This window comes from Molothrus aeneus, chromosome 16 (genome assembly GCF_037042795.1).
Source record: "Molothrus aeneus isolate 106 chromosome 16, BPBGC_Maene_1.0, whole genome shotgun sequence".
NCBI classification, from domain to species: domain Eukaryota; kingdom Metazoa; phylum Chordata; class Aves; order Passeriformes; family Icteridae; genus Molothrus; species Molothrus aeneus.
Window position 1 is genome coordinate 7,778,740 of NC_089661.1, and position 22,885 is coordinate 7,801,624.

Genomic DNA, 22,885 nt, shown 5'->3' on the forward strand with positions numbered 1-22,885 from the left:
AACTCCAGATAACTTCTGTGAGACTTGAGCTCCAGATTCATCAGAGTACTTGGACATATCCCTGGGGACATATCCATCTGAAACATGATGGATTTTTCATATGTAATTTTGGGAATTGCTTTTCTTCTGCCTTTTCAGCACAATTTGATGTGTGAAAGCTGATGATATTTTTGCTTGCTCTTACTTTGGGTTAGCTGACAGCAAAACTGTGCCCTTTCAAAGGTTACCGGTGTGAAAGGATGTTTTGATTATTGTCTCCTGTTGCCATCCCTCTTTACCTTAGGAACAGAAAATGAGCATTTAAAGATGTTTATATTGGAGATTATGGAATGTTAAAAGATGTCTGTTTCAGAATTACCCAGCAACATGGGCAATTCTGTTCCTCTTTGCCTTAGTTTAAAAGGAAAAATACCTAACTTTTATCTCAGTATTTCTAAATGCTCCTGGTTTTGAAGATTCATTGATAAACTTTTGGAGTACTCTTAACTTGTATCTGGGTTTGGAATTGTTTTGTCTGTGTCCTCAAGTATGAGAGCTGGAGAAAGTAGAGGGAAAATAATTCTCTCCTGGTACCTGAGCAGCAGCAGGCACTGGACCTCCATATCTTGGGCACTTGTCCAGCAGAAACTCTAAAACTGTTCTTGACTTGGGTGCAGAAGGCACTGAGCAGCTGTTGGAGAAGGAACTGCTGGGTTTTGCCAGACTGGGCTGATTCTTGCAGCTGGAACTCTCCCATCCCCTCCCCACTGCCCCTTTCTGTGTTGTATTTGTTCCAGTTTACTGAAGAGACCCATTTAAATACTTGATTCTGTTTTTATTTCAGCTCTCTAGAAAAGGGGTGCTTTAACAAAAGTCACAGTAAAGAGCAGTATCTCTGTGTGTATTGGACTGTCACACTGTCATCCTGGGATTCCTGAGGAGAGACCTGGGCACAGCTCTGGCCACAGACACTGGGAAGCCCAGGAAGCTTTTGCTTCTGTTTTGGTTTGTTAAAGCAACACCTGACAGGTGACCATGCCAGAGGCTCTGCAGCACCAGGGTGGCACATGCAGGAGTCAACTTGCACTCAAGAGGAAAACCATCAGGTCAACAGGTGAGATCCTGCTGCTTTCCTCATGTGCTGCAGGATCAGAGAGGAGGGCGCTTCCAACCATGCCAACTCCTCATGGCCAAATTCAGTTTGGAAATGTTGGTGTCAATGTTTGGGCATGCCCTGCTGTGAGCAGCTGCAGTGGGGATGCTCCAAGGCCTGGGCAGAAGGGGTGATGGATGCTCTGCTGCCATTCCCAGCCATGGTCCTGTCCTGCACTGCTGAGCCCCTGCTGGAGCTGGCTCTGCTCTGCAGAGGGAGGGGGTGGATCTGATCCCCAGGGTGACAAAGGCAGCCTGTGCTCTCCTGCCTCCACTTCCCTCCTGCCCCAGTGTTTGTGCACTTTGGATGATGAGCTCCAGCTGCCTTGGAGTGCACAGCTGTGTAGGAACAGTGCCTGGGTGAGCAGTCCTTAAAACATTGACAAAATACAACATTTGTTCTGCCTGGAGCTTAGCATCAACTGCAAACAGTTAAGTTTCCTTGCTACCAGTTAAATTCTTCCTTGCTGTCCATAAAATCTTTTTGGCTTTTAAAAATAATCTGTGTAATCTTGAAGTATGATAGATAATTGGGCTCCATTTACAGTATAAATTAGGAATGCTGTGGTCTTTCTCTTTTGACTTGTTTGCTTTTATACCAGAAAAGTATTTAAGTCCTGACTGGCTTGTTTTCAGCAATCAAGTGAGGTTTTGGTATCTGGAAACATAATGGAAGTGGAATTGCTGAGTTTCCTATGGAAATAACATGTATCCCAAGTTACCCCTTTCCATCTACTCCCTGCAGCTCTGGCTCGAACAAGCTTTGCTTGAGTGTCAGGCATTTTTGAGAGAAACCAAAATAACTCAATTATGAGGTCAATTATTCCTGATGGTGGTGGTGCTATGGGTGAGTCATACAAGGCCTGATTCTTCCAACAGTCTGTAGAATAGTCCCTTCTGAGCTATTAAGTGTTCTGGAGTATCAAATTCTGCTACACGGCCATTTTCCAAGACTAAAATCCTGTGAACAATAAAAGAAATGTAAGTTTGGGATTACAACAGCACCTATAATAAACTTACTAATTTCTAGTTAGTTTTAAATTAAGTTTCAGTACTTGCTGGTTATTCAGCCAAGCTTTCCAACAGCTTTTCAGCTGGGAAACAGTGCTGGGATAGAAAGGGTTTCTGATGAGTGACTGTTCAAGTGCTGAGTTTGGGAGGAGGGGTTTTTGCAGCTGAGATTGGGGTGAGATTTGTGAAGGGGTATTGTGTGTTTTAGTGTCACAACTCTCAGGTGACCAAGGAGCTGTAGTCATGGTTTGCTGTCAGTGGGGTGGAGGGCTGTGACACAGCAGGAAAGGCTCTGTGTGGGAGTAAAGGATCTCTGATTAAACTGCTGGTGCCCTGCTGGTTTAACAGAGATCCTCCAAACTCCGAAGCAAAGCTTGGAGGTTTAAACACCAAGAGGACAGAAATGAGGTGCTGTTCAGCAGCACAGTGGGGTGTCAGTCACAGCAGCTGCCTGAGTGAGTGCTCCCCTGCTCAGAGGTGTCCTTACCTGTCACAGTCCAGCACAGTGTTCACCCGGTGAGCCACTGTCAGCACGGTGCTGTCCCTGAACTGAGTCCTCAGCATGGACTGAATCTGGGCATCAGTCTCTACATCCACTGCTGCTGTGGCCTCATCCAGAACGAGGATTTTGGCTTTCTGCAGGAGTGCTCTGGCCAGGCAAAGCAGCTGTTTCTGACCAGTGCTGCAAGTAGGAAGAGAGATGGTAAACTGAAGGCAGTAGTCACTTTTTCTTGGGGTCAGAACAGATGATTCATTTGAAATCAGTAATGAAAAGGTGATTGTTCCCTTTCTCTGAAAGAGTGATTGAGGCTGGTGGCACTGCAGGTAGGTAACAGCATGAAGCAGCCTAAGGGAGGGAGGGGAAGGTATTGCTATGGCACCCAGAAGAGCTGCACTTGGAACATATTGCAGGGTTTTAGGTACTGCACAAATGCAAATCACCACAATGATTGAATCCAAAAGGTCTTCCTTAGTGTCTTAGGATTTGATTTCATGCTGCTAAACAGGACAGGAATGCAGCAATTTGCAGTCTGGACATCATTAATTTTTTTTTTAATAAAGGAATTAGTCTCCTTATCCAACCAGCTCTGTTCTCCTAGCCCAGGGGCTGGCACTGCCTTGCCACTGCAGATAAAAGGTACCTTAGGTTTTCCCCTTGGTCAGTGCACTTATATTCCAGCTGCTCTGGCAAATCTGCAACAAAGTTCTTGAGCTGAGTCAGTTCCAAAGCTGTCCAGATGTCTGCATCAGTGTATTGGTTTAATGGGTCGAGATTCATTCTTAGGGAGCCAGAAAACAAAACTGGATCCTGAGCACAGAGACAGTACAAACAACTCCTGAAATGAATTATAAAAATGAGCTCTTGGGTCCTGCCTGCTGGGTGGGAATCTGTGGCTGATGTTATATTGAATGGCAGATGAACATGGCATAGAGGTCATTTCCAACTTGGAAATTGCTCAATGTCCCTCCTCTCACAGAATCTTTATAAGCCCTTCCCAGGTATTCAAGACACTGCTCAAATATTTTGGAAATGAGTTTCATACCTGGGGAATGAGAGTGATCTTGGTTCTGAGGTCATGCAGACCTAGTTGGGCAATGTCCTGTCCATCAATGAGGATGGCTCCTTCTGCAGCTTCCACCAATCTCAGCAAGCCCATGGCAAGGCTGGATTTCCCAGCTCCTGTTCTGCCAGTTATGCCAATCTGAAAATGCAATGGGAGGATTTGGTTTGGATGTTGATCTGGTCAGTGCCCAGCCCTGCTCACACTGCTCAAGGAGTGGTTTTTACCTTCTCGTGCCCGTTGATGGTCACACTGACACGCCTCAGTGCTAACTCCAAACCTGGCATGTAGCACAGGCTGTAGTTTCTAAATTCAATCCTTCCCTCAGTGGGCCAAACTTGCCCTTGAAGTTTGCTATTCAGAGTCCAAGGTGCCTGAAGAGATGGAAGAAAACACCAGTGTTGAAGGCTGATTTAAATTACCCAATCAAGGTGTCCTCATGAACTTAAATTACCCACAGGTGTCTTCATGAGCTTCCCATTCCAGTATTGCCAATCAAGTGGCAATAGTGGAAAGGGATGTTCATGGAAGACACCTGTGCCAACTCTCCCCCAATCTCTTTGCAGCTTCCAAACCAAAAACAGGCCTCTAACTTTCATACTACAGATGTTGTTGTTGCCGCTTCATGTTGTTTTTACTTTATCCAGAGTTGCTGGTTGGATTTTCTTTACTGAAAATGGGGATGAACGTTTGCTTGCATGTCAGAGTTCTGAAACTGAGTGGTTCAATAAAAAAAATTTATATGACCCTATAAACAGGGCTGTGAAAGCCTTCTCTCTCAGGGCAGCATATGGAGATATAATTTTAATGATTACAGAACAAAAATTACTGCGCTGGAAACTTTTAGCAGTTAAAAGGCTATCTAGGAGCCATTACTTATCAGTGAGTTGCATCTGAAGTCACATAATAAATACTCCAAATATGGGCAGGAAATGTCTCATTCCATGAGTGTTAACAAGTGAAGCTATTTTAATGGCAATCCAGTGCATAACTGTCCTAAGGAAATAATGATCTGAGGTTATAAAACAAGTCTAGTCAGTTGGATAAACCCCAAATGCTGCAGTTCTCTAAAGGAAACATGACTGGCCTTTCAGAAGGGGAAAACTAGAGGTTTTTCAGGTGGAACAGAAAAGTTACTCATTGAGTTTGCAGAGATGTTCAGCTGCTTCTAGTAAGGTCAACAGTGGATTAGCTACCTCCTTAGGAGTCCTCAGGTATTCCCTCACTCTCTCCACAGCAACAGTGTTGTTCTCTAGCTCTGTCCAGGAGCGAACCATCCAGTTCAGAACACCAGTTATCTGCCACAGTGGAACAGAAGCATTAGGGAGACAACATGAGGCCTGACCTGTGCTCAGGAGCTACCTGGTACTTTGTCTTAGTGTTTATTTCTAAAGATCTCCTCATCAGCTAATTATATCAGAAATTAGATTACATCAGAAAATCTTAAAATGATAAAGTGAAAGCCAAGTCCTGCCATAGCCCTTTCAGCATGTTTATAGAGAATGAAATGCTACTGACTTGGATGCTCAAAGATGGTGTAGCTATTTCTTAGGCTCTTGTGCAACTAGTCTACAAGCAGGTAAGACAGGTTCTGAAGACCTTGCTTCAGCTGCCCAGGGCTTGCTTTGACTTATATTGTGAGTTCAGGTGTAGGAGGAAGAAGATGGCCCATACATGTGTTTATGAGGTTCTTTCCCTAAGGGGCCATGTGCTCCAAATGCTCTGGATTTCAGCAATGACAGCAGGATTTGGTAGGAAAAGGCATCTAAAAAGGCACAGAAATAGTTCATAACAGAAATTAAAATGCAGTTGCTTTTGATAAAGGCAAGCATGGTATTATTTCCCCACTGGGTTACCTGGAGAGCATAGGACAGGGAGAAGCCAGCAGTTCCTGGGCTGAGCTGTGTCCTGCCCATGGCTGCAAACAGGGCTGCAACAAGCACGATGCCATTGCCCAGGAACTCCAGGTTTGTAGCAAGCCACCTGCAGGAGGAGGGAGCACAGAGCTGTTGCTGGGTGCCCTCTCCCTTTCTCCCAAAACATGATTTCTTTACAGAACACTCATGGAGCTGCTGGGCAGATTTTTACCTGTCAGCAACAGCTCCAGGGAAGCAAATTCGCTGGTTCTCATCTACTAGGAAATTGCTCTTTGAAATAAACCTCTGCTGGTCTTTGTGAGCACGGATCACACTGCTGCCTTGGAAGGTTTCTGAGATGTGGGAGTAGATGGGTGACCTGCTGGCAGCCTCCAAGCGCCTCAGCTGGCAGGAGGTGCTGACATAGAAGTGCTGGGACAAGGGGAAAGGAAGGGAGAGTCATTAAAAGGCTTGTGCCTCTGTGGAGGTACTCCAGAGAAAATTTGGGAAGGCCTCAACAAGTGCAACAGTACTGTCCTTGTGTTACAAAACCTTATATGCATGCAGGACATGCCCCTAAAAGATGAGGCAGTGTTCCTACCTCTGTTATGTCCTGCCTTTATTAGGAATAATCCTAACTGTTTCTAATTCCTAATATTCCTAATTCAGTTGGGGCAAAGGAGCCAGGGTGCTGTGAACCCACAAAACCTCTACTCTCAGTTTCTCCTGCAGCTGAGCCCTTTGCTCAATGGAGAAGAGAGATGTACTTGCCCTTCCCTAATGCTCAGTCTTGACTGGCAAATGTGGACATATTAAAAAGTAGTGTAGGAATTCTGCAGGAAAGGAAAAATGCTTTTGGTCTTCATGTGATTCACACTAATGGAGATGAGGGATATAGCCTCAGTAGGATTTGTTTTAGACATCAGAAAAGCACAAGCCTGTTTGTGAGGGCTCTGGGGTGCTTTGGAAGGGTGAGGTGATGTGGGAAAGGGACTGACATTAATCTTGTTCAGATGTGACTTGAGATTATGAAACTGATTTCTGCATGCCTTCCCTCCTAAGAAATGGAAGGAGGCTTTCTGCAGGGCTGTGCTGCTTCAGCCTCTCCTGTGTGTGCACCTGTGAGCTCCTACCTGGAATGCTGCATAAAGAACAGTCAAGGCTACTATGGCCATTGCTGCCCATGGTGTAGCCACCACAACCACCAGGTAGATCTCCAGTAAGCTGAACAAGAATCCCAGCACAGACTTGAGCTTGTCAGGGATGACAGAATCAACAGCATCCATGTCTCTGGAGAAGCGGTTCAGCAGGTGTCCGGTGGGTGTTTGCTCAAAGAAGAGCATTGGACATCTCATGACATTGCTCAGCAGCTGCAGGAAGAGCTGGTGTGAGGCTAACACACCCCCCAGCAGCACTGCTGCTGTGCAGGCAAACCTGCCAAGGGCTGTAAGAGAAAAGAATTTATTATTGCTAGGTCTGAACAAAACCACCTTGGAGTTCTCCTTAGCAAGATGGTGGTTTCCAGTTACTCCTGTGAATGCTGCACCAGTGTGCATTCAGGAAGGTGCAACAGGCATTAAACCCCTCTTCAGCAGGAATTAAACCAAGCCTCAGAGTTGCAGGGTAAGCTGCCCTTTCTGCAGGGTAGTTACAGAGTGGCCAAATACCTTCTAAGCCAGCTTGATGGGGGGCATGGATTCAGGAACTTAAAACATGCAGGACAAATTATTCATTCATCACAAAATAAGCTTGACTGGGATTACTTTAAATTGCTCAGAGATATTTTTTCTTTTTAAATAAAGTGACCAAAAGAATGGTGGCTATTTAAAAAGATAAATGTAGAAGTCCAGAAGTTTCTCTTCTCTCTCTTTTATGTGACTTAAGCCAAGGTTTCATTCAGCATAGCAGTGTGAGGGGCAACAATTCAGCATGGAGAAGAGCCCCCACTTGAACTTTGATATGATTAATTTATGCTGGAAGGATGAAAAGAGATAAAAAAGAAAAACCTTTAGGGTTGGAGCTGAAAGCCCAAGGGTATGCACTTGTTTATATTCTGAGAACACATCCTGGATATGGGACAGGGAGCTGGGAATACAGAGAATTAGGCAAGCAAATTCAACACACCTTGAACCACTCCTAGAGCACCAAAGACTCCAAGTCTGAGCTCTGTGAGCTGCTGTGTCCCATTGTGCACGGGGTCATCTGCCCAGAGGCTGAGCCAGTAGCCCCTGGAGAAGGCCACAGCCTGCTGGCAGGTGAAGGACAGCAGCACATACACACACAGCACCTGGCCTGCCGCCCGCAGGTAGGCTCCATACACCCCAGCTCTGACCTGCATGTGGGCAGAAAGAGCAGGAGAAGAGGCTGTTAGCTAAAAAAAGCAGCTCTGAAGCAAGGAGTGATTTATAATGGGATTTCTCAGTGATATGTCACAGTCACAGCAACCGTGTTGATTCTTGTTTTGTTTTCCTCATGGATGAGTAATGAAGGCATAGTTAAAGAAATCACTGATGAATGATTATTATCAGCTGATCAATGTTATGCAATAGGCTCATGTTACTTCTGCAATACATGGAAGGCTTTCTTTATGTCAGGCAGTGGTTTTCCTGTGTGCTGGTGTGAGAGAGAACTGCCACGTTCACACTGGGTGCTCGTGTGGGGAGAGGAGATCCCAGTCTGGCTAGTGCTGGTTCCCTACAGAAAAAGCTGCCTCTTTTGGGGTTTCTGACTTCTTGCTCTCATTTCTTCTCAGTTACAGGGCACACTGGTACAGCTCAGCTGGCTGCTCTGGCTGTGGTTTAGCTGAGGCAGGGAGCTGGCCTGTCTGCCATGGGTGTGTTATCCCCATGGAATGTGTCCTTGCCCCTGCAGGAAGGTGCTGTGCTTACCCTGCCATGCTGAGTTCTCTCTGCCTTGGTTAATCCTCCACTGGTGGCTGCAGCACTGGTGCAGTCTGGGCTCTCTCTTCCCACAGCAGATTTTACTGAATCACCACTTCATAAAGAAAACAAAAATCCTTTCAATTTTTAGCCACCCATCCACCTTTAAATCCATGCCTATTTTAAGGGCTGCAGTTTTCAGGCTCCTCAAGAGTGTCCCCAGCCACTGTCCACGTTTGTCACAAGGACTGGGCTCTGTCAAGCTTTTTTCTGAGGAGCAGAAAAAAGCATTCACTCTGAGGCTGGTTTGGGATCAGTCTGACCTTACAGCCCCACAGGGAAGTGATCAGCACCCAAATGTATCAAGGAGCCTGTACTTGAGCTCTGTTGTGCCTCCTTGTGAAATACAGAAGAAATGTCAGTCAACTTTTACATTCAAGAGCAGGTTTTTACCTATTCTTGAGTTTTGGTTATTTGTTCTTGTTATTTATTTACAGATCAATCCTAACCCTCTATCATACTCAGTAAGAGCTTCTATGTAGGCTTATATGGGCTTTTGGAGTAAATGCTTCAGTATCTGAGATTGCTTTAAGCTTACCTGAGGGGTTTCTGCTGAGATGGACCATTCCCAGTGGTTATAGTGCCTTTGATGTCTCCCATAGCTGTGAAATAAATGTATTATGATAATAATAATTCACGATTTTATAAAGCATTTTCTAAATGCTTTATAATCCTGTTTTGTCCTATACAGCCTTTGAAAGACTAGTAATATATGGAGGAAAGATTCATTTAAAAAATTGTTTCTAGAGGTAGAAATATCAAGGTGAGGCTTGAAGAATAGCACATACAGTGGGTAATAGTTTACTTCTTGATTATTGTCTACTAATATGGATTCAAGAATCAATTTTGAGGTGATGAGTCAGCTGATTTGACAGCCATATTTTTCCCCACACAAAGCAACACCTTACTGTGATTGGATCTCTGCATTAAATGTCCCTAATAAAACAGATGTGATATGAAGGGAACAATTGACTGATAGACCTAGGAAGAATGATTCCAACCCATCTGGGTTACCTGGAAAACCAGCAGGTGCCTTCTCTTCTGCAGTAACGTGTGAACGAAGAAAATCTGCAAAGGCTCCATTTCTCTGTAGAAGTTCTTGGTAGGAACCAGTTTCTGAGATCATTCCATCCACCAGAAAAACAATGTTGTCCACTTGAGGCAAAATGTTAATTGTGTGAGTCACCAGCACACGAGTCTGCTTGGATAAAGAGGGAGCAGTTACAATTGTTCTGCTGTCAGTACTGGTATCAGTAGTTCAGGATCAAATTTAGGCCTCAAAAATTCATCAGTCTGAATGGAATTAAAGGGTATTTCCTTTTATTTACAATTCTGAGCACATTTGCACAAATAATTGGAGGAAAGGATGTAAGAAAAGTAATTTTTCCCTAGATAAATTGGCATATTTTGCATTTCCAATATACAGTCAAGTCCTTTGAGTACACCTTATGTCTGGTACATTGTTCTTAGAAAGTCATTCTGTTTCAATACAATAATTATTTTCTGATACTTGCAACTAATCTCATGGAGAGAAAGGTATTTATAATTATATGTTTGTTTTAATTGGACTTCGTAATGCCAGAAATTGCCTTCTTCCTGTTTTCCTTCTATAATGTGAAACTGAATCAAGTGTTTCTAGGCAATTTACAATATGAATCCAAAAGAGCTGCCCTAGCATTCCTTCTCATGCAACCATGTTTTGTTTTCCAGAAGCTTGACAGCAGAGGAATACCAAGGAAAAACAAAACACAATCAGTGCAAAAAGAATGGAGGAGAAGTGTTTAAGTGATGCACCTTTGGGTGATGATGAGAACTGTAAAGGTGCCACTGAACTATCCAAAAGTAATGGGATTAGACATCATGGATATAGAATTTGGAAGAGATCAGGCAGCTCCTCTGAACTGTGCTAGAAGTAAATCTCAAAAGGAGGGAAGGATGTGGACAGAAGACCAAAGAACTGTAAACCTGCAGTGAAAGTAGGGCTGGCACTAGGCATGTGGTTTGCATGAGGATAAAGACAGCCTTCCTCCTCCTAAATGAGATTCCCTGCAGGACTGGCAGGTGCTGTGTGGCCTGCAGAGGTTCCCCAGTCCCCTGCTGCCACTGCAAAAAAGCATTTGTGAGCCTTGGATAAACTGAGCAACCCACCCTACTGGAAACATTCTGGGGGCTCTGCTTAGTTAGAGGCATTGTGCAAGTGTTTACAGCTCAGGTTCATACACACCTTGTCCTTCAGTAAACCATTGGGTCCAAGAACATGTTCAAAAATGTGCTGCCCAACATGGGCATCAACAGCAGCCAGGGGATCGTCGAGCAGGTAAATCGCAGCCTGCTGGTACACGGCCCGAGCAAGGCTCACTCTGTGCTTCTGCCCCCCAGACAGATTGATTCCCTGGAAAAGATATTGACTCTGCTTATTTCAAAGCTACAGCATATTTCCCAACTGCTGACTTCCTTTTACACTGATGTTTTATGATTTCCTTATTTTCAAATCAGTGCACCTCCCTCCCTCCGTCCCTCCAAACAGGGCTCTTGCAGAGGCAGAGTCTCTTGAACAACTCTTTCCTGCAAAAGAGCACCCAAGAATAACCTGGATGTGTTGATTTTTCTCTTAAACAGCTTTTATTTCTCTCATTAGGCTGTCAGAAGGTGGGCTTAAATTAAATCATGGCCTAATTTTCCAGAAATTCCTGGGCACTTGCCTCTGGTGAGTTTAGGTTTTTTTGCGTTTTCATCACAGCTCCCAAAGCTGTAGTTACTCAGGGGTAGACACCTGAAGTTGTAGCTACTCAGGGAAAAGTTGGCCAAAACATAAAGCCAAGGTAGTACCTTTTCTCCTATTTCACTCTTCTGCCCTGCAGGGAAGGTCTCCAAATCAGGGTGCAGTGCACAAGCCTCTGTCACTCTATTGAACCAGGTTTCATCCATCTCTTTCCCAAACAGAATGTTATCTTCCACTGAAGCATTTAGAACCCAAGCTTGCTGGGGGACATAAGCTGCAGTGTCCTATAAAAGTGGAAGAATGTTAGCAAACTTTTCCATAAGCTCAACTTGACACTGTGAGAACCCATCTTTGAAGAAAAGCTCTCTCAGTTGTGGAAATCTGGAATGATCATCAGCACTGAGAATTCTCAGAAGGCTTTGCAAAATATGGGTCTGCACTGTTACTACCTTACAGGGGAGTGAACAGAGGTGCAAGTACAGGATGCAATTTACCAGGATGACACTTCAGCTCACTGTCAGATGGAGAAATAGAACTGGATCTTTGAAGTGTTGTTCCAGCTCCTATTCACAAAGTTCAGGCTCATCTGAGAAGTCTGCAGCGCCTTCAGATAACTAAATGTGGACTGATACAGCCTGTGTTAAAATTCAGCAGTAAATGGTTTTCCTGAGTTAAGTGGTGCTGTGGTTCATACCTTACAGTTCCTGAGAACAGCCTAATTAGAAGCAAATGCTGAGGGGAAAATTCACCTTCATGGTCACGCAGCCCTCGGTGGCCTCCAGCTCGCCCAGCACCGCTGCCAGCAGGGAGGACTTGCCAGCACCCACCTGGCCAACCACAGCCAGCAGAGAGCCCTGGGGCACACTCAGCTCTATGCTGGGGGAAAAAGATCGTCTCTTACCACATTTAGATACACCTTCTGAAAGCAAATAATTGTACTTACTATCAAAATTCTTGCTATTGTCGGGCATGTATTGTATTGAGTAAATCCCCTAATTTCATCCCTTCAGACACCTCCAACCAGAAAGTCTTCAACCACATCCCCATCTGAGTTTCATACCCAGATCCTCACTCTGGAGACAGGCTAGCCCAAACCCCTGGATGTAGAACACTCCTGAACATCAGAACTATTCAAAGTTTTTCTTTTCCAAAATGTCAATGCCTTTTGAAGTAAGCATGTAGTGATGTCATATATAATGTTTGCATTCCATCTGTTCTACTTTTATGCCTTAAATCACTGTAATTTCATATTTGGGCTAGAAAACTGTATAAAGAAAACAGTCTCCATATAATAAGGCAACATCCAGATACAGGTACCTTCCCATTTATGTGCTCCTCAACATAAAACCAAAATGATGTTTTATCTGATTTTAAAATTTTCAGAATTCAACACTGAATATGAAGCAAACTCAGAAGCCTCTGGATATTTCACCCTGGTTTCACTTAGGCCCTGAGGAATTAGCTTATCCAGCATCCACCCTGACCTACAGTACTGAGAGATGACTAAGGGTAAGTCTGTACCTTCTAAGACAAGGAGAAGTTTCTTTGCTCCAGCAAAAAGTCCCATTTCTTATGGTGATACTTGCCTGTACTAAAACATGAAGAGAGACAGACCACTTGTAAATGCAGAGATAGCTACAGAAATGTCCCAATTTATGTGATTTTATGTTTCAGTGTATATTTATGTTACATAAAATCAACTTTTATTATGAAAAGAAGGGTTAATCACCAGATTAGATTTCATTGTTAGAAATAATGAGGCCAGTGAGATAAAGTGACAGTAAAGGGCAAATATTTTTCTCTTGACTATGGTAGACACCCTGAGTAGAAGCTGAATAATGGAAATTACTCCTCTTATAAGACAAAATGCTAACATAAAAGCTCACCACAGCCAGAAGTGTTTCTGCTTGAGGTCTCAGGATTCAGTTCTTCCAGATTCAGAAAAGCTGCTAAACGGTTTAAGGAAACTTTGGCCTGAAATGAAGCAGCACACAGAAGAAAATAAGATTTAGAGTAGAAAGGGAGCAAAAACCCAAAGTGAAGACTCACTTTGAAGGTCCACTTAGAATACTGACTAGTGCTATGCTGCAGATGCTGTAGGCTTAGATGGCCAAAGGCAGCTCTTCCTTATGTTACCTGCCTTTATTTCCACTTAGCTCAGCAAAACCTCCATATCCTTCCCTGTGCTTCTGGTTCAGTGAAACTGGCACTTTTTCATCCAATTCTTCCTGCAATCTTTCCAGTGATTGCTTTGGTACATGAAAATCTGTGACAGTCTTAGAGTGTAAGAGGGAAATGAATTTCCTAATTTCTTACTGAACAGTGAATTGCTTTTCTCTCTGGCCTGGACTAGCAAGGTCTCCCCTATGGAAATTTTGTTCCACCTGTTCTGATTTCTGTGATTAAAAACAGAACTGGAAGCCCCTCTGAGATCTAATGGTGCTTGTGCTGAGCTACAAAAGACTTAGGAGTAATTCTTGTTGACTATTTTGTCAATATAAAGGAGCCTTTCTGAAAAGCAATGCCACAGTGTACCTTTAGCTGCAAGCCCTTGCACGTCACCATTTCACAGTGGCTATAAAACAGCTGATGTGCAGAGCCCTAAGAAATCCCTACCTTTACCATAACCCCCTGTTAATGGGGTTATGTAAAAACCCCTTATGGCCAAAGGAAGAGGAACAGGGCCTGCAGTTAACCTGGACAGCAGCATTGATGGAGAAGGGCAGGAAGGAGTGGGCAGTGTTGAGGATGTTGATCAGTGTCAAGGACACAAAGGCCTTCTCAGCATCCAGCACGTGTGTGTTGTCCACCAGGGTGTAGACAGCAAACATGACAAATGTGATCTGAAAGGGAGAAAAGGACAAGCAAAGCACATGTTTCAGAATGGTTCAAGGGTGACAGGCCCTTCAAGAATCTGGGACCCATCTGGTTAAATCCAGGCTATCCCCTCTAGGTGCCTGTCCTGCAGGTACCACAGGCAAAGGTCTGGTATGTTGGTGACAGAACCAAATTTGATCACTGGATGTTTGTTCTGCTTTAAGGAGGTTTTGGTGCAGCAGCCACAGCAACTCCTGTGACCTCCAGGCAGGTATAATCTTTAGCTGTCCATAGGAAAAGTCTGTCCAGGCAGGAGTGCAAAGGAAAAGGGAAGTAACAGCATTTGTTTTATGTAGGAAGGTGATCCACTCACCAGGAAAGTTGATGAATGGAAAGAAACTAGGGATGCTGAGAAGAGAATCTGAGATCTTTTTAAGGCCTGAAGTTCTTGCTTTCGGATCCCAAATAATTTCTCCATGAAGGTTTTCTCCCAGCCATACAGTTTGATTACTTTAATGTTACTGAGAATTTCATTGGTGAGCTTGGCCCTCTCATCCTTATGTTTCATCTGGATTTCCTGTAATAAATGTTTGAGTTTTATCATTTAATAGGTTAAATGTTTAATGGTGCAATTATTCTGAAGAAAAATACCTTATTTCTGCCTCCAAGTCCTGAATAAATTTCCCTGCAGTTGAGCTGTGTATGCTGTTTTGCTTATGACTCTTCTAGGCTGGGAAATATTTTACTTATCATCTTCAGAGCTTTGTTTTTACTGGCAGTACATAAAAACAACAGAAAAGTAGGGCAAACATAGTAAAAAGGCTGAACATGGAAGAGCTAATTCTAAATTTCAAGAATTTTTGCAGGCTTCAAATCCTCCTGTGTAACTTCAGACAGTCATGATAAGCATGAATAAATATAAATAATCTCATAACTCAGTAAACCACTTCATTTTAATGAAGCAAAATATACCTGAAACTGACTCCTCTTCTTGGTGATCACGAAATTCAGAGGCAAAAGAAAGAGAAATACAGCAATTGCAGTCAAGGCAGATGGCCCTAGAAGCTGCCAGGAGAGAAAAGAGAAGGAACTTCTGGTGATGGCTAGGCAAGACTGCATTTTGTTCCCTTGCTTACCTTCCCTCTTATTTGAACTTGTGCATAACATCCCTCTGGCTAAGCCTTTACTGTAACCTTGCCTTTGCCTTTCCAGGGAGTTGTGCTCCTAAGCACTGTGGATTGTTAACTCTCCAAGCCGGATAACTCCTGTCATCAGGCTGTGCTGAATTTATTCGCTCCCTTGTTAGGAGCTGGATCGGTGCTGAAGGCGCCCCAGAGGCACGCTGGCAATTCAAGCCATTCCCGGCTCTTCTCATCCATCCCTGGATGCGTTCAGAAGGACATCTTGTGGCTGCCCTGAGTAAGTGACCCCAGACAACACCAAGTTTTCCTTAAAAACAAACCCAAACCCTCTACCAAGTATTCCTGCAGCATAAATAGCCCAGCTTGTCTGCATGAGATGAAATGGTGGCATTATCCTGTGCCATTATCTTGGGACAGCTCTTGGATCCCAGGGATCATAACAATTATGTATCAACACTTGTTTCTTATGGGTTAGTTACATCTCCCTAGGGATGGCTGGAGAAGGGAGTAACACACAGAGTTACAGGTATTGTCTGCACCAATGGTCTGTGAACAGCAGAAAAGAAAGTGTAATTATGCTCCAACCACATTCAACTTGTCAAGGTCATTAGAAAAGGGATGATGACTTCACCACAGTCTGTACCAGGGCTACTGATTTTCAGTCACAGCATCCTGCCAGGCACCAGGCACAATCCATCCTGGGTAGTAAAGGAAGGCCTCAAAGGCCTCTGGAAAGCTCCTGTGAATCACCTGTCTCTGTACTGCTCATGCTTCCATTGGCCAAGAACAGGGACTAAACAATAGGGCTCTGTACTGCTGAGAAAAGATTACCATCCATTATTTCTAATTCAGGTTTTGCTCTGTCCTTGCTGAACTCCTTGATACCTATGAAATTCAAAGTATCCAATACTCTTTCTGAATGGCATGTAACTTTGCTTCAAGCTCTTTCACTGGTCTGGTGGTAACCAGGCTTCAGGATGAAGTATGTCAAGTTGCTATTTCAGACCATTCCCCATTATGTTCTGGGACTGTGCCAAGGAGCTGGAACTGGGCTTTCAGCTTACACTGGGCCACCACCTTTTGGTTGTAAAGAGAAGTGACACGAAAATCTGAAGCAGAAGTTTATCAGTCAGCTCATAATAACCATACTCACAGACTCCTAAAAGGGACTGAATGCTGAATATACAGGTGAGAAGATGAACTGAAGGATCAGACAAGGATTCTGTATCAATGAAAATATCTTTCAGAAAGAAAAGTGAATCCAACAGGCTACAGAGCTAAGAAAAATATGGCAATTTCATGTAATTCAAACTAGTAAGTATAATTTTGAAACCTCATTTTTCCTTTGATATTTAGAATAGAAAGGGATTGATAAATACTGTCATATTTTACCTGCCACAGGAAGACAAAGCAGATGATAATCCGAATAGGTGCCAGCCAGGTCCCATTAAAATAGATAATCAGATCCATTAGCTTTTGCACATCAACAGATACCAGATTAACAATTTCACCTGTAGTTGCTGCTTTCCTTGAAGCATTTGACATAACCAGGATCTAGACCAGGGTAGAGAAGAAAGAAAAGACATTATCAAACAACAGCTTTGGTCCAAAAGTCAAACAACATTCTTTTCCTCACAGAGAACAAAGAGAGTGAGAAAAATGTCAAATCCCAGATATTGAAACCATGCTGCTACCTGGGCCAGGTGACTTCACTTAAGATGAAGCATTTACTCCTTTTCCCCAGCCGTCATCTACAGCATAAGGAAGTTCATGTTGATTTTTGCTCTTTCCTTTTCTTGGCTTTTCCTTCTAAAGCCAAGAAAAGGGAAGCTCTAAACAATGTAGGGAACCTCTAAACAATGTACCTGCCATGTACTGCTCAGAGATGAATATAGCACAGATACATCCTAAAACTAGTTTCTAATGACATCTCCCCTGACACTGCTATGGACAATGTACATCATTACTACTAAGGTAGGGCTAGAAAAAAGCAAAGCTGAAGAAGGAGCTGCAGGCTCACCTTCCTGTACACAAGGCCTGTCAGTGCAGTTCTCAGCCTCAGCCCCAGCACAAGGCACATGTACATGTAGCGCTGCTCAAACAGAGTCTGCAGACAGCCCAGCAGGAACATGCTGAAGGCATAGAGGTAGCCAAGCCAGCTTGGGGCTGCCTCATCTTCAATGAACTTCAGGAAAAGGCTGCAGGACAGGAGGCAAATGTTGCTGAATCCACACAGTACTGATGAAATATCAGACACACAAAAATAAACTGGCAGAAATAGCGGTGATTTTTCTGTATTCTCTCTGGCTGAGGTTTATCAATGAATAGCAGAAGAATTGGAACATATAACATCTTGATTTTTGAAATCTAGCCACTCATGGTTTTGAGACAATCTCTGATCTCAACATCCTCTCTGGGTAGACTCATTTTCAGTGTTAAGGATGGATCCTGATTTTCATGAATTTGTCACAAATATGCAAAGTGGTAGCTGTAACCTAAGGGAGTCATTGGCATTTCCAGAACTTCTAATCTGGACTAAGAAAGGATTTTGCCCATGAAAATATATCATAATGCAGGTTGGTGTTGTACCAACAGAACCCACAAAGCATTTCATCAACTAACAAAGTTTTTTAAGATGTGTGGGATGTACAGGTGTTCTCTTTATTAGCCAGGGAACATGGAGCCTTAAGACTACAGCAAGTGGCAAGTGATGTGATATACAGAACCATCAAATAATTCCTGTTCTAGTGATGTTCTCAAAGGGCTTGGTGCATCCTGTCCTTCCCACTGCTGGAGCACAGCAGTGCAGACAGGTGTGCACAGCTTCACACAGTGGCTTTGTGTCTTTTCCTCCTGACTTGACAGTGGGTTTAGCACAAATGACACCTGAGCTCCCTTCATCAGCAAGAGAATTTCAAAAGGTCATTGTTTGTATGTCTGTGGATGCTGACATACACATCTCTGAGCTCATGCACACAGCAATCTTGTTCATGTGACAGAAATACATCTTATATGTGCACATACCTCAGCACCTTCGGGGTGGAGAACAAGAAGACATCACAGATAACTAAGCAGACAGTGCTGAGAAGGAAATAAGTTCCAAACATGCTCCAAAACATTCTCAGCAAGGGCCCACTCTGACTGTGCTTGGATTGTAGGAGAGCCTCTGTCTCTTCAGCTTCTGCTATACCAGTTTCAGTTTTCTGACCCTTTTTAAATGTGGCAGACTCCATCTTCCTGAAGGAAGAAACAATGAGAAAGTTACCTACAACTGGAGAAAGCTTGGGAATTTTGTATCTTCAAAAAAATCACTAAATATCTCACACTGGACCTCATACCATATCCAGTATAAAAGCTCATCAAAAGCTCACCCCTCTCACAGAAAGTTAGTTCTGTGCTTCCAGGAGTGGAAGGATGTTCTCCAGCAGATTTTAACACTTAAAATCAGATTTTGCACAAAGGGACTGACACAGCAGTACCTGTGAGTGTATTTGCTTAGATCATCTAGAACTGCCCAGCTGAGCCCATGATGTGCTCTCCAGATCAAATACTCACTGCTGGCTTCTGCTGTGACACTTCTTCCACTCTCTTTCTGCCCAGGCAACAATTTCTTCAGAGCAGTCCTGTTTCCTCACTGGCCACAAATCATCCACCCCCAAGGCCTGCTGAGAGCCCTTCCAGAGGAGCCTGGAGGACACAGACTGCAGTCAGGGGAGCACAGCAGGATCTGTGCTGTGTGTGACACTTTCAGAACACAGGAGCAGCAAGGCAGTGCACCACAGAGAGCACTGACATCACAACACCACTCAGGACTGTCCTGTCCCACAATGAACATGAATGCCCAGGAACAGCAGCTTTGCTTTAATCCCTAGGCTATTTTCTGTCAAGCACAATGGGGATTTGCAAGTCAGCACTAATTTCTAATCCATACTGAGAGTCTTGGGTAGTGGAGTAGAAAGTTCATTTAACTTTCTCTGGGCTCCATGAAAGGCAGATGAGACCAAGGTCTGGCAGGCAGAGAGGGCTGTAGTTGGTGTACAGTGATCTTTTGAGATTGATGAGATCTATTTCAAGACTGGGAGGACACTGGAGGGGTAGCTGGGAGGCAGAAGATAATTATCTAGAATCACAAATTTGCATTTTGAACTATTTTGAGAAAAGTAAATTGAATTTTTCTAATTTGATCTTGTGGGAATACCTCACAAGAGAAATAATTTAAAGAAATAATTTAAATCCTCATGCCATAAGCTAACTCAGGGGCTGAGCTATTTCCTACTGGCTGCCATCTACACCCTCTCTGATCTCTGATGCTGCTGCTTTTTTCTGATATTGTAGCAAAACCCCATCTTCTGTTTTCTTACCCAGAGAACCACCAGTATGTGATTTTGGAAAGAAAAGAGCTGCTGGCTTCTGGGCACTGATTCTGATGGGAGAGAAAACACGTGTGATATTTATTTATACAAAAGGGCATGTGTCAGATGAATGTAGTTCCCTTCTGTGCTTCCCCAGGAAAAGCAATCAGAGTTATCCCCCTCCCCATCCATTGAACCAGAGTTAAGTGTATTGTGGAGGCTCAGTGGGATTGGAAGATTTTTAGGAATTTGACTTTGCATAATATCTCAGATGGAAGAACAAAGAATATAATTCCTCATACCCAAAGACATTTATTTTCTTAAGCACAGAGTTTTTCACACTCAATACCACCGACAGAGTACTGCAGCACAGGAGAGCAGCACCAGGGGAAGCAACAGAAGCCCTATCCACTGGTTTCAGTGACAAGAAACATGAGTATGGATAGGCTTTTAGTTTTGAAAAGCTTACACAGAGAGACAGAGCACTGTTATCCCAAATTCTGCCAGTTGCCTTTTAAAACTGTCAGCTTTTTTACAGAATGATGCATCCTACACCACCCAGACACCCATGTGCCCGTGTATCCCCATGTATTCAAAACCCTGCTTCAGCCATGAAGCAAAGCATTAGGAAAAGCTACCTTATACTTACAGGATGGTTGTCAGCTTTAGAGAAGAAGGGAGGGTGATCAACTAAGCAGAATAACACAAGTTCTCCTAGCACCAGGCCAGCATAAAGGTAAGTTGTAACATGGTGGAAATGGTCTTCCAGGAAGCCCTAAGGAACACAACACTGGTGAAAATGAGGTAAGAACCTTCATGTTTAACCAGCAGAGAAAGAGCTTCTCATGTTCTACCTATGCAAATAAACATCCACCACAAATATGAACATTTTTCTCAGCACATATTTTAAAAGAGGAATTTGATTCTCCCTCTTGCAGTCAATGAGACAAACCCAGCCCTGTTGTTAAGAGACTTTGTAGTCTGCTCATTAAAGGTATGTGATCTCACTTACTCTTTCCAGGGCATGCTGAATTTTGGAACTAAACATCACAAGTGCAGCCACAAATGAGAGCAGCCAGTAAATCAATAGGACCCCTGAAGACTGGACGCCCGTCATTCTTTCTGCTTGGGTAAGGAACAAGGCAAGGACCTGTGAGGAAGTACAGATTTGTCTAAATAAATACCTGGTAATGGAATGCCAAACATTGTTATCAAATTAATGAATGCAATAGAGAAAAATCACATCTTGCCCAAACATTTCAAGATGTTCAGAGCTGTAGTATTGTTCCTAAGAGGCTAACACTGAAAAGCTTTGTGTGCAATTTTGCACTCAAGAATGTCTACAGAGAAGGCAAATAATAAAATTACAATTGGGCCAACAGGCTGGAAGGACTGAGGCTATGAGGATGCAATGACAGAAGGGGAGAACAGGCACTGGTCTATTGAACAGTAATCACATTTCATTCTAAACCATATTAAATCACATACTGTGGCTATGAGAAATGAAATCTTGTCTCATTGTTGTGAGACCTCTTTCTAAACCTTACTGAAACCTCAGCTCCTGCCAGGTGTGCTCTGCCCCAACTCCAACCCCCTGATGTGTAACACAGCAGAGAGGCACAAAGTGCATCCCCAGCCTTCTACTCCCCACCAGCCAAGTTTGTGCTCAGAGAAAGCAACAACCATGGGAAATACAAGCTCTGTCCCAGGAGGGCTAAGCTTGGCCATCTGCAGACAAACAAGGGAGGAATTACCGTTGTGATTCCCACCACAGCAGGGCTAATGAAGAGTGCTGGGGTCCGTGGGATTCCTTGGCTTTTCTCCCACACCATGAAGAAGACATTAGAAAAACACAATATTACCAGGATGAATCCAAGGACCTGGGGCAGAGACAGAAAACACACACTGGAATGAACTAAAATGCTGGGACAATCTACCAAACTGATCCAAGCTGCCTGGGAAGTAAGACTGGAGGGGTGGAAGATCAAGTCTGGGACGGAGAATGTTATGGAAGTGTCAGGGAATCAAATGGAAATACAGGAAAGAAGATCTTATGACACATCTTCCTAAAACTTTACTTGATTTATACTGACCTGAGCTGGTAAATGTCAAAAACCCCAGGAGAGATGGATCATCAGGAAAGAATTAATAATTTAAGAAGGTTAAGCTCTGCATCAAAGTTGAGATAATTTAGGACCAAACCCTGTGCTTTACTCTTACCATTTTAGCTTTGAAGATGTGGGACATCCTGATGTAGCCTTTGTTTCTGTGCCGAAGGTACCAGTAGTAGAAAGGAAAACAGATCCAAAGATAGGCACAAGGGATCCAGGCAATGATGGAGCTCTCGAAGCACCAGCTCACTCCTGGGATGTTTGTAGGCCATGTCTGGTTCCAGTCCTGAAACAGAAACAATGCAGAAGTGAAGGACATGGTGCAGAGCAAGGCTGGGGACGGGAATTCCATGTCGGAAAGAGGAAGCAGATAATGACTCGCAAACTATTAGGGGAGTTTATCAGCCTCGGGGATGGAAATCTATGCGAGTCCGGACTGATGGACTCACTAGAGCCCTTTTAAAGGTAATTCTGTAGTGTGTTCGGGCTGGTCCTCACTCGCAGCTCAGCACATTTACTGCAGCCGAGCGGTCTGGGCGGTCTGTTCGGGCGAGCACCGTCCCGGGGAGGCAAAGTTCGCTCCGCGGCCGCCCCTGGCGGAGACAGCGCTGCCCTCATGGCGGAGTGCAGGCCGCGTTCCCTCAGTGCCGCACCCCGCTCCGGCCCCGCGGGGCTGCTCGGTGCCGCGGCCTCATCCCCTCATCCCTTCGTCCCTTCATCCCCTCATCCTCTCACTCACCCGGGGCGCGGCGGGGCCGTCCCGGGGCCCGCACAGCTTCGTGCCCGCACCCATGGGCGCTCCGCCCGGGACCCTCGGCCCGGGACCCTCGGCCGGTGCCCGGCGGCGTTCCCTGGCTGAGGGAGAGCTCCGGTCACTCCGGGCGTGGGAGCGGCTGCTCAGAGCCCCGTCCCGCCGAGCTCGGTCCCGTCCCGCTGCGGCCAAAGTCCGGCCGCGGCAGCAGCAGCACCAGCAGCATCGCGCTCCCGGAGCCTCCGGGATCGCCGCTTATAGGAGCTCTCTAAGCACAGACACTGCGTGTATTTTAGAAAGGATTTTGTTTATTCTTTCCACAAATTCAGCACGCCGAGAGGGTAACACCAATATTTTTTTCCACACGGTAAAATTTACATGAACACGCCCACCTAGGATATATTCTCCGCCTACCTGATGCATATTTATATAAATGACATATAACTTTACGCAGTGCTTGAAACACAAAATTATTTTCTTTATTGAAAAGA

General features: G+C 44.3%; 1 protein-coding gene across 1 annotated transcript; it reads right to left on the reverse strand.

The window, feature by feature from the left end:
* Positions 1-793: 793 nt before the first annotated feature.
* On the reverse strand, positions 794-22,436 carry ABCC6 (ATP binding cassette subfamily C member 6). The gene is made up of 31 exons (XM_066560577.1): positions 22,383-22,436; positions 21,753-21,929; positions 21,287-21,412; positions 20,545-20,682; positions 20,182-20,307; positions 19,542-19,603; positions 18,736-18,867; positions 18,205-18,417; positions 17,201-17,378; positions 16,573-16,734; positions 15,011-15,103; positions 14,412-14,615; positions 13,918-14,064; positions 13,096-13,195; positions 12,743-12,812; positions 11,971-12,097; positions 11,329-11,505; positions 10,724-10,891; positions 9,514-9,697; positions 9,038-9,101; positions 8,449-8,554; positions 7,685-7,892; positions 6,694-7,004; positions 5,793-5,992; positions 5,561-5,687; positions 4,901-5,002; positions 3,932-4,078; positions 3,687-3,845; positions 3,285-3,451; positions 2,630-2,824; positions 794-2,092 (listed from the first exon to the last, which is right to left on the reverse strand). Exons 1-31 carry the CDS (start codon positions 22,434-22,436, stop codon positions 1,984-1,986), a joined length of 4,533 nt encoding a protein of 1,510 aa, XP_066416674.1. The 3' UTR covers positions 794-1,983.
* Positions 22,437-22,885: the final 449 nt, after the last annotated feature.

What these genes read in the sequence shown, in the direction of transcription:
- ABCC6 (XM_066560577.1), bottom strand. Translation starts at nt 22,436, where the DNA reads ATGGGTGCGGGCACGAAGCTGTGCGGGCCCCGGGACGGCCCCGCCGCG. An exon ending in ACATCTTCAAAGCTAAAATG is followed by an intron (nt 21,413 to 21,752) that starts GTAAGAGTAAAG and finishes TCTCTGCCCCAG; the next exon opens with GTCCTTGGATTCATCCTGGT. An exon ending in AGAAGAGGAGTCAGTTTCAG is followed by an intron (nt 14,616 to 15,010) that starts GTATATTTTGCT and finishes CATTTATTACAG; the next exon opens with GAAATCCAGATGAAACATAA.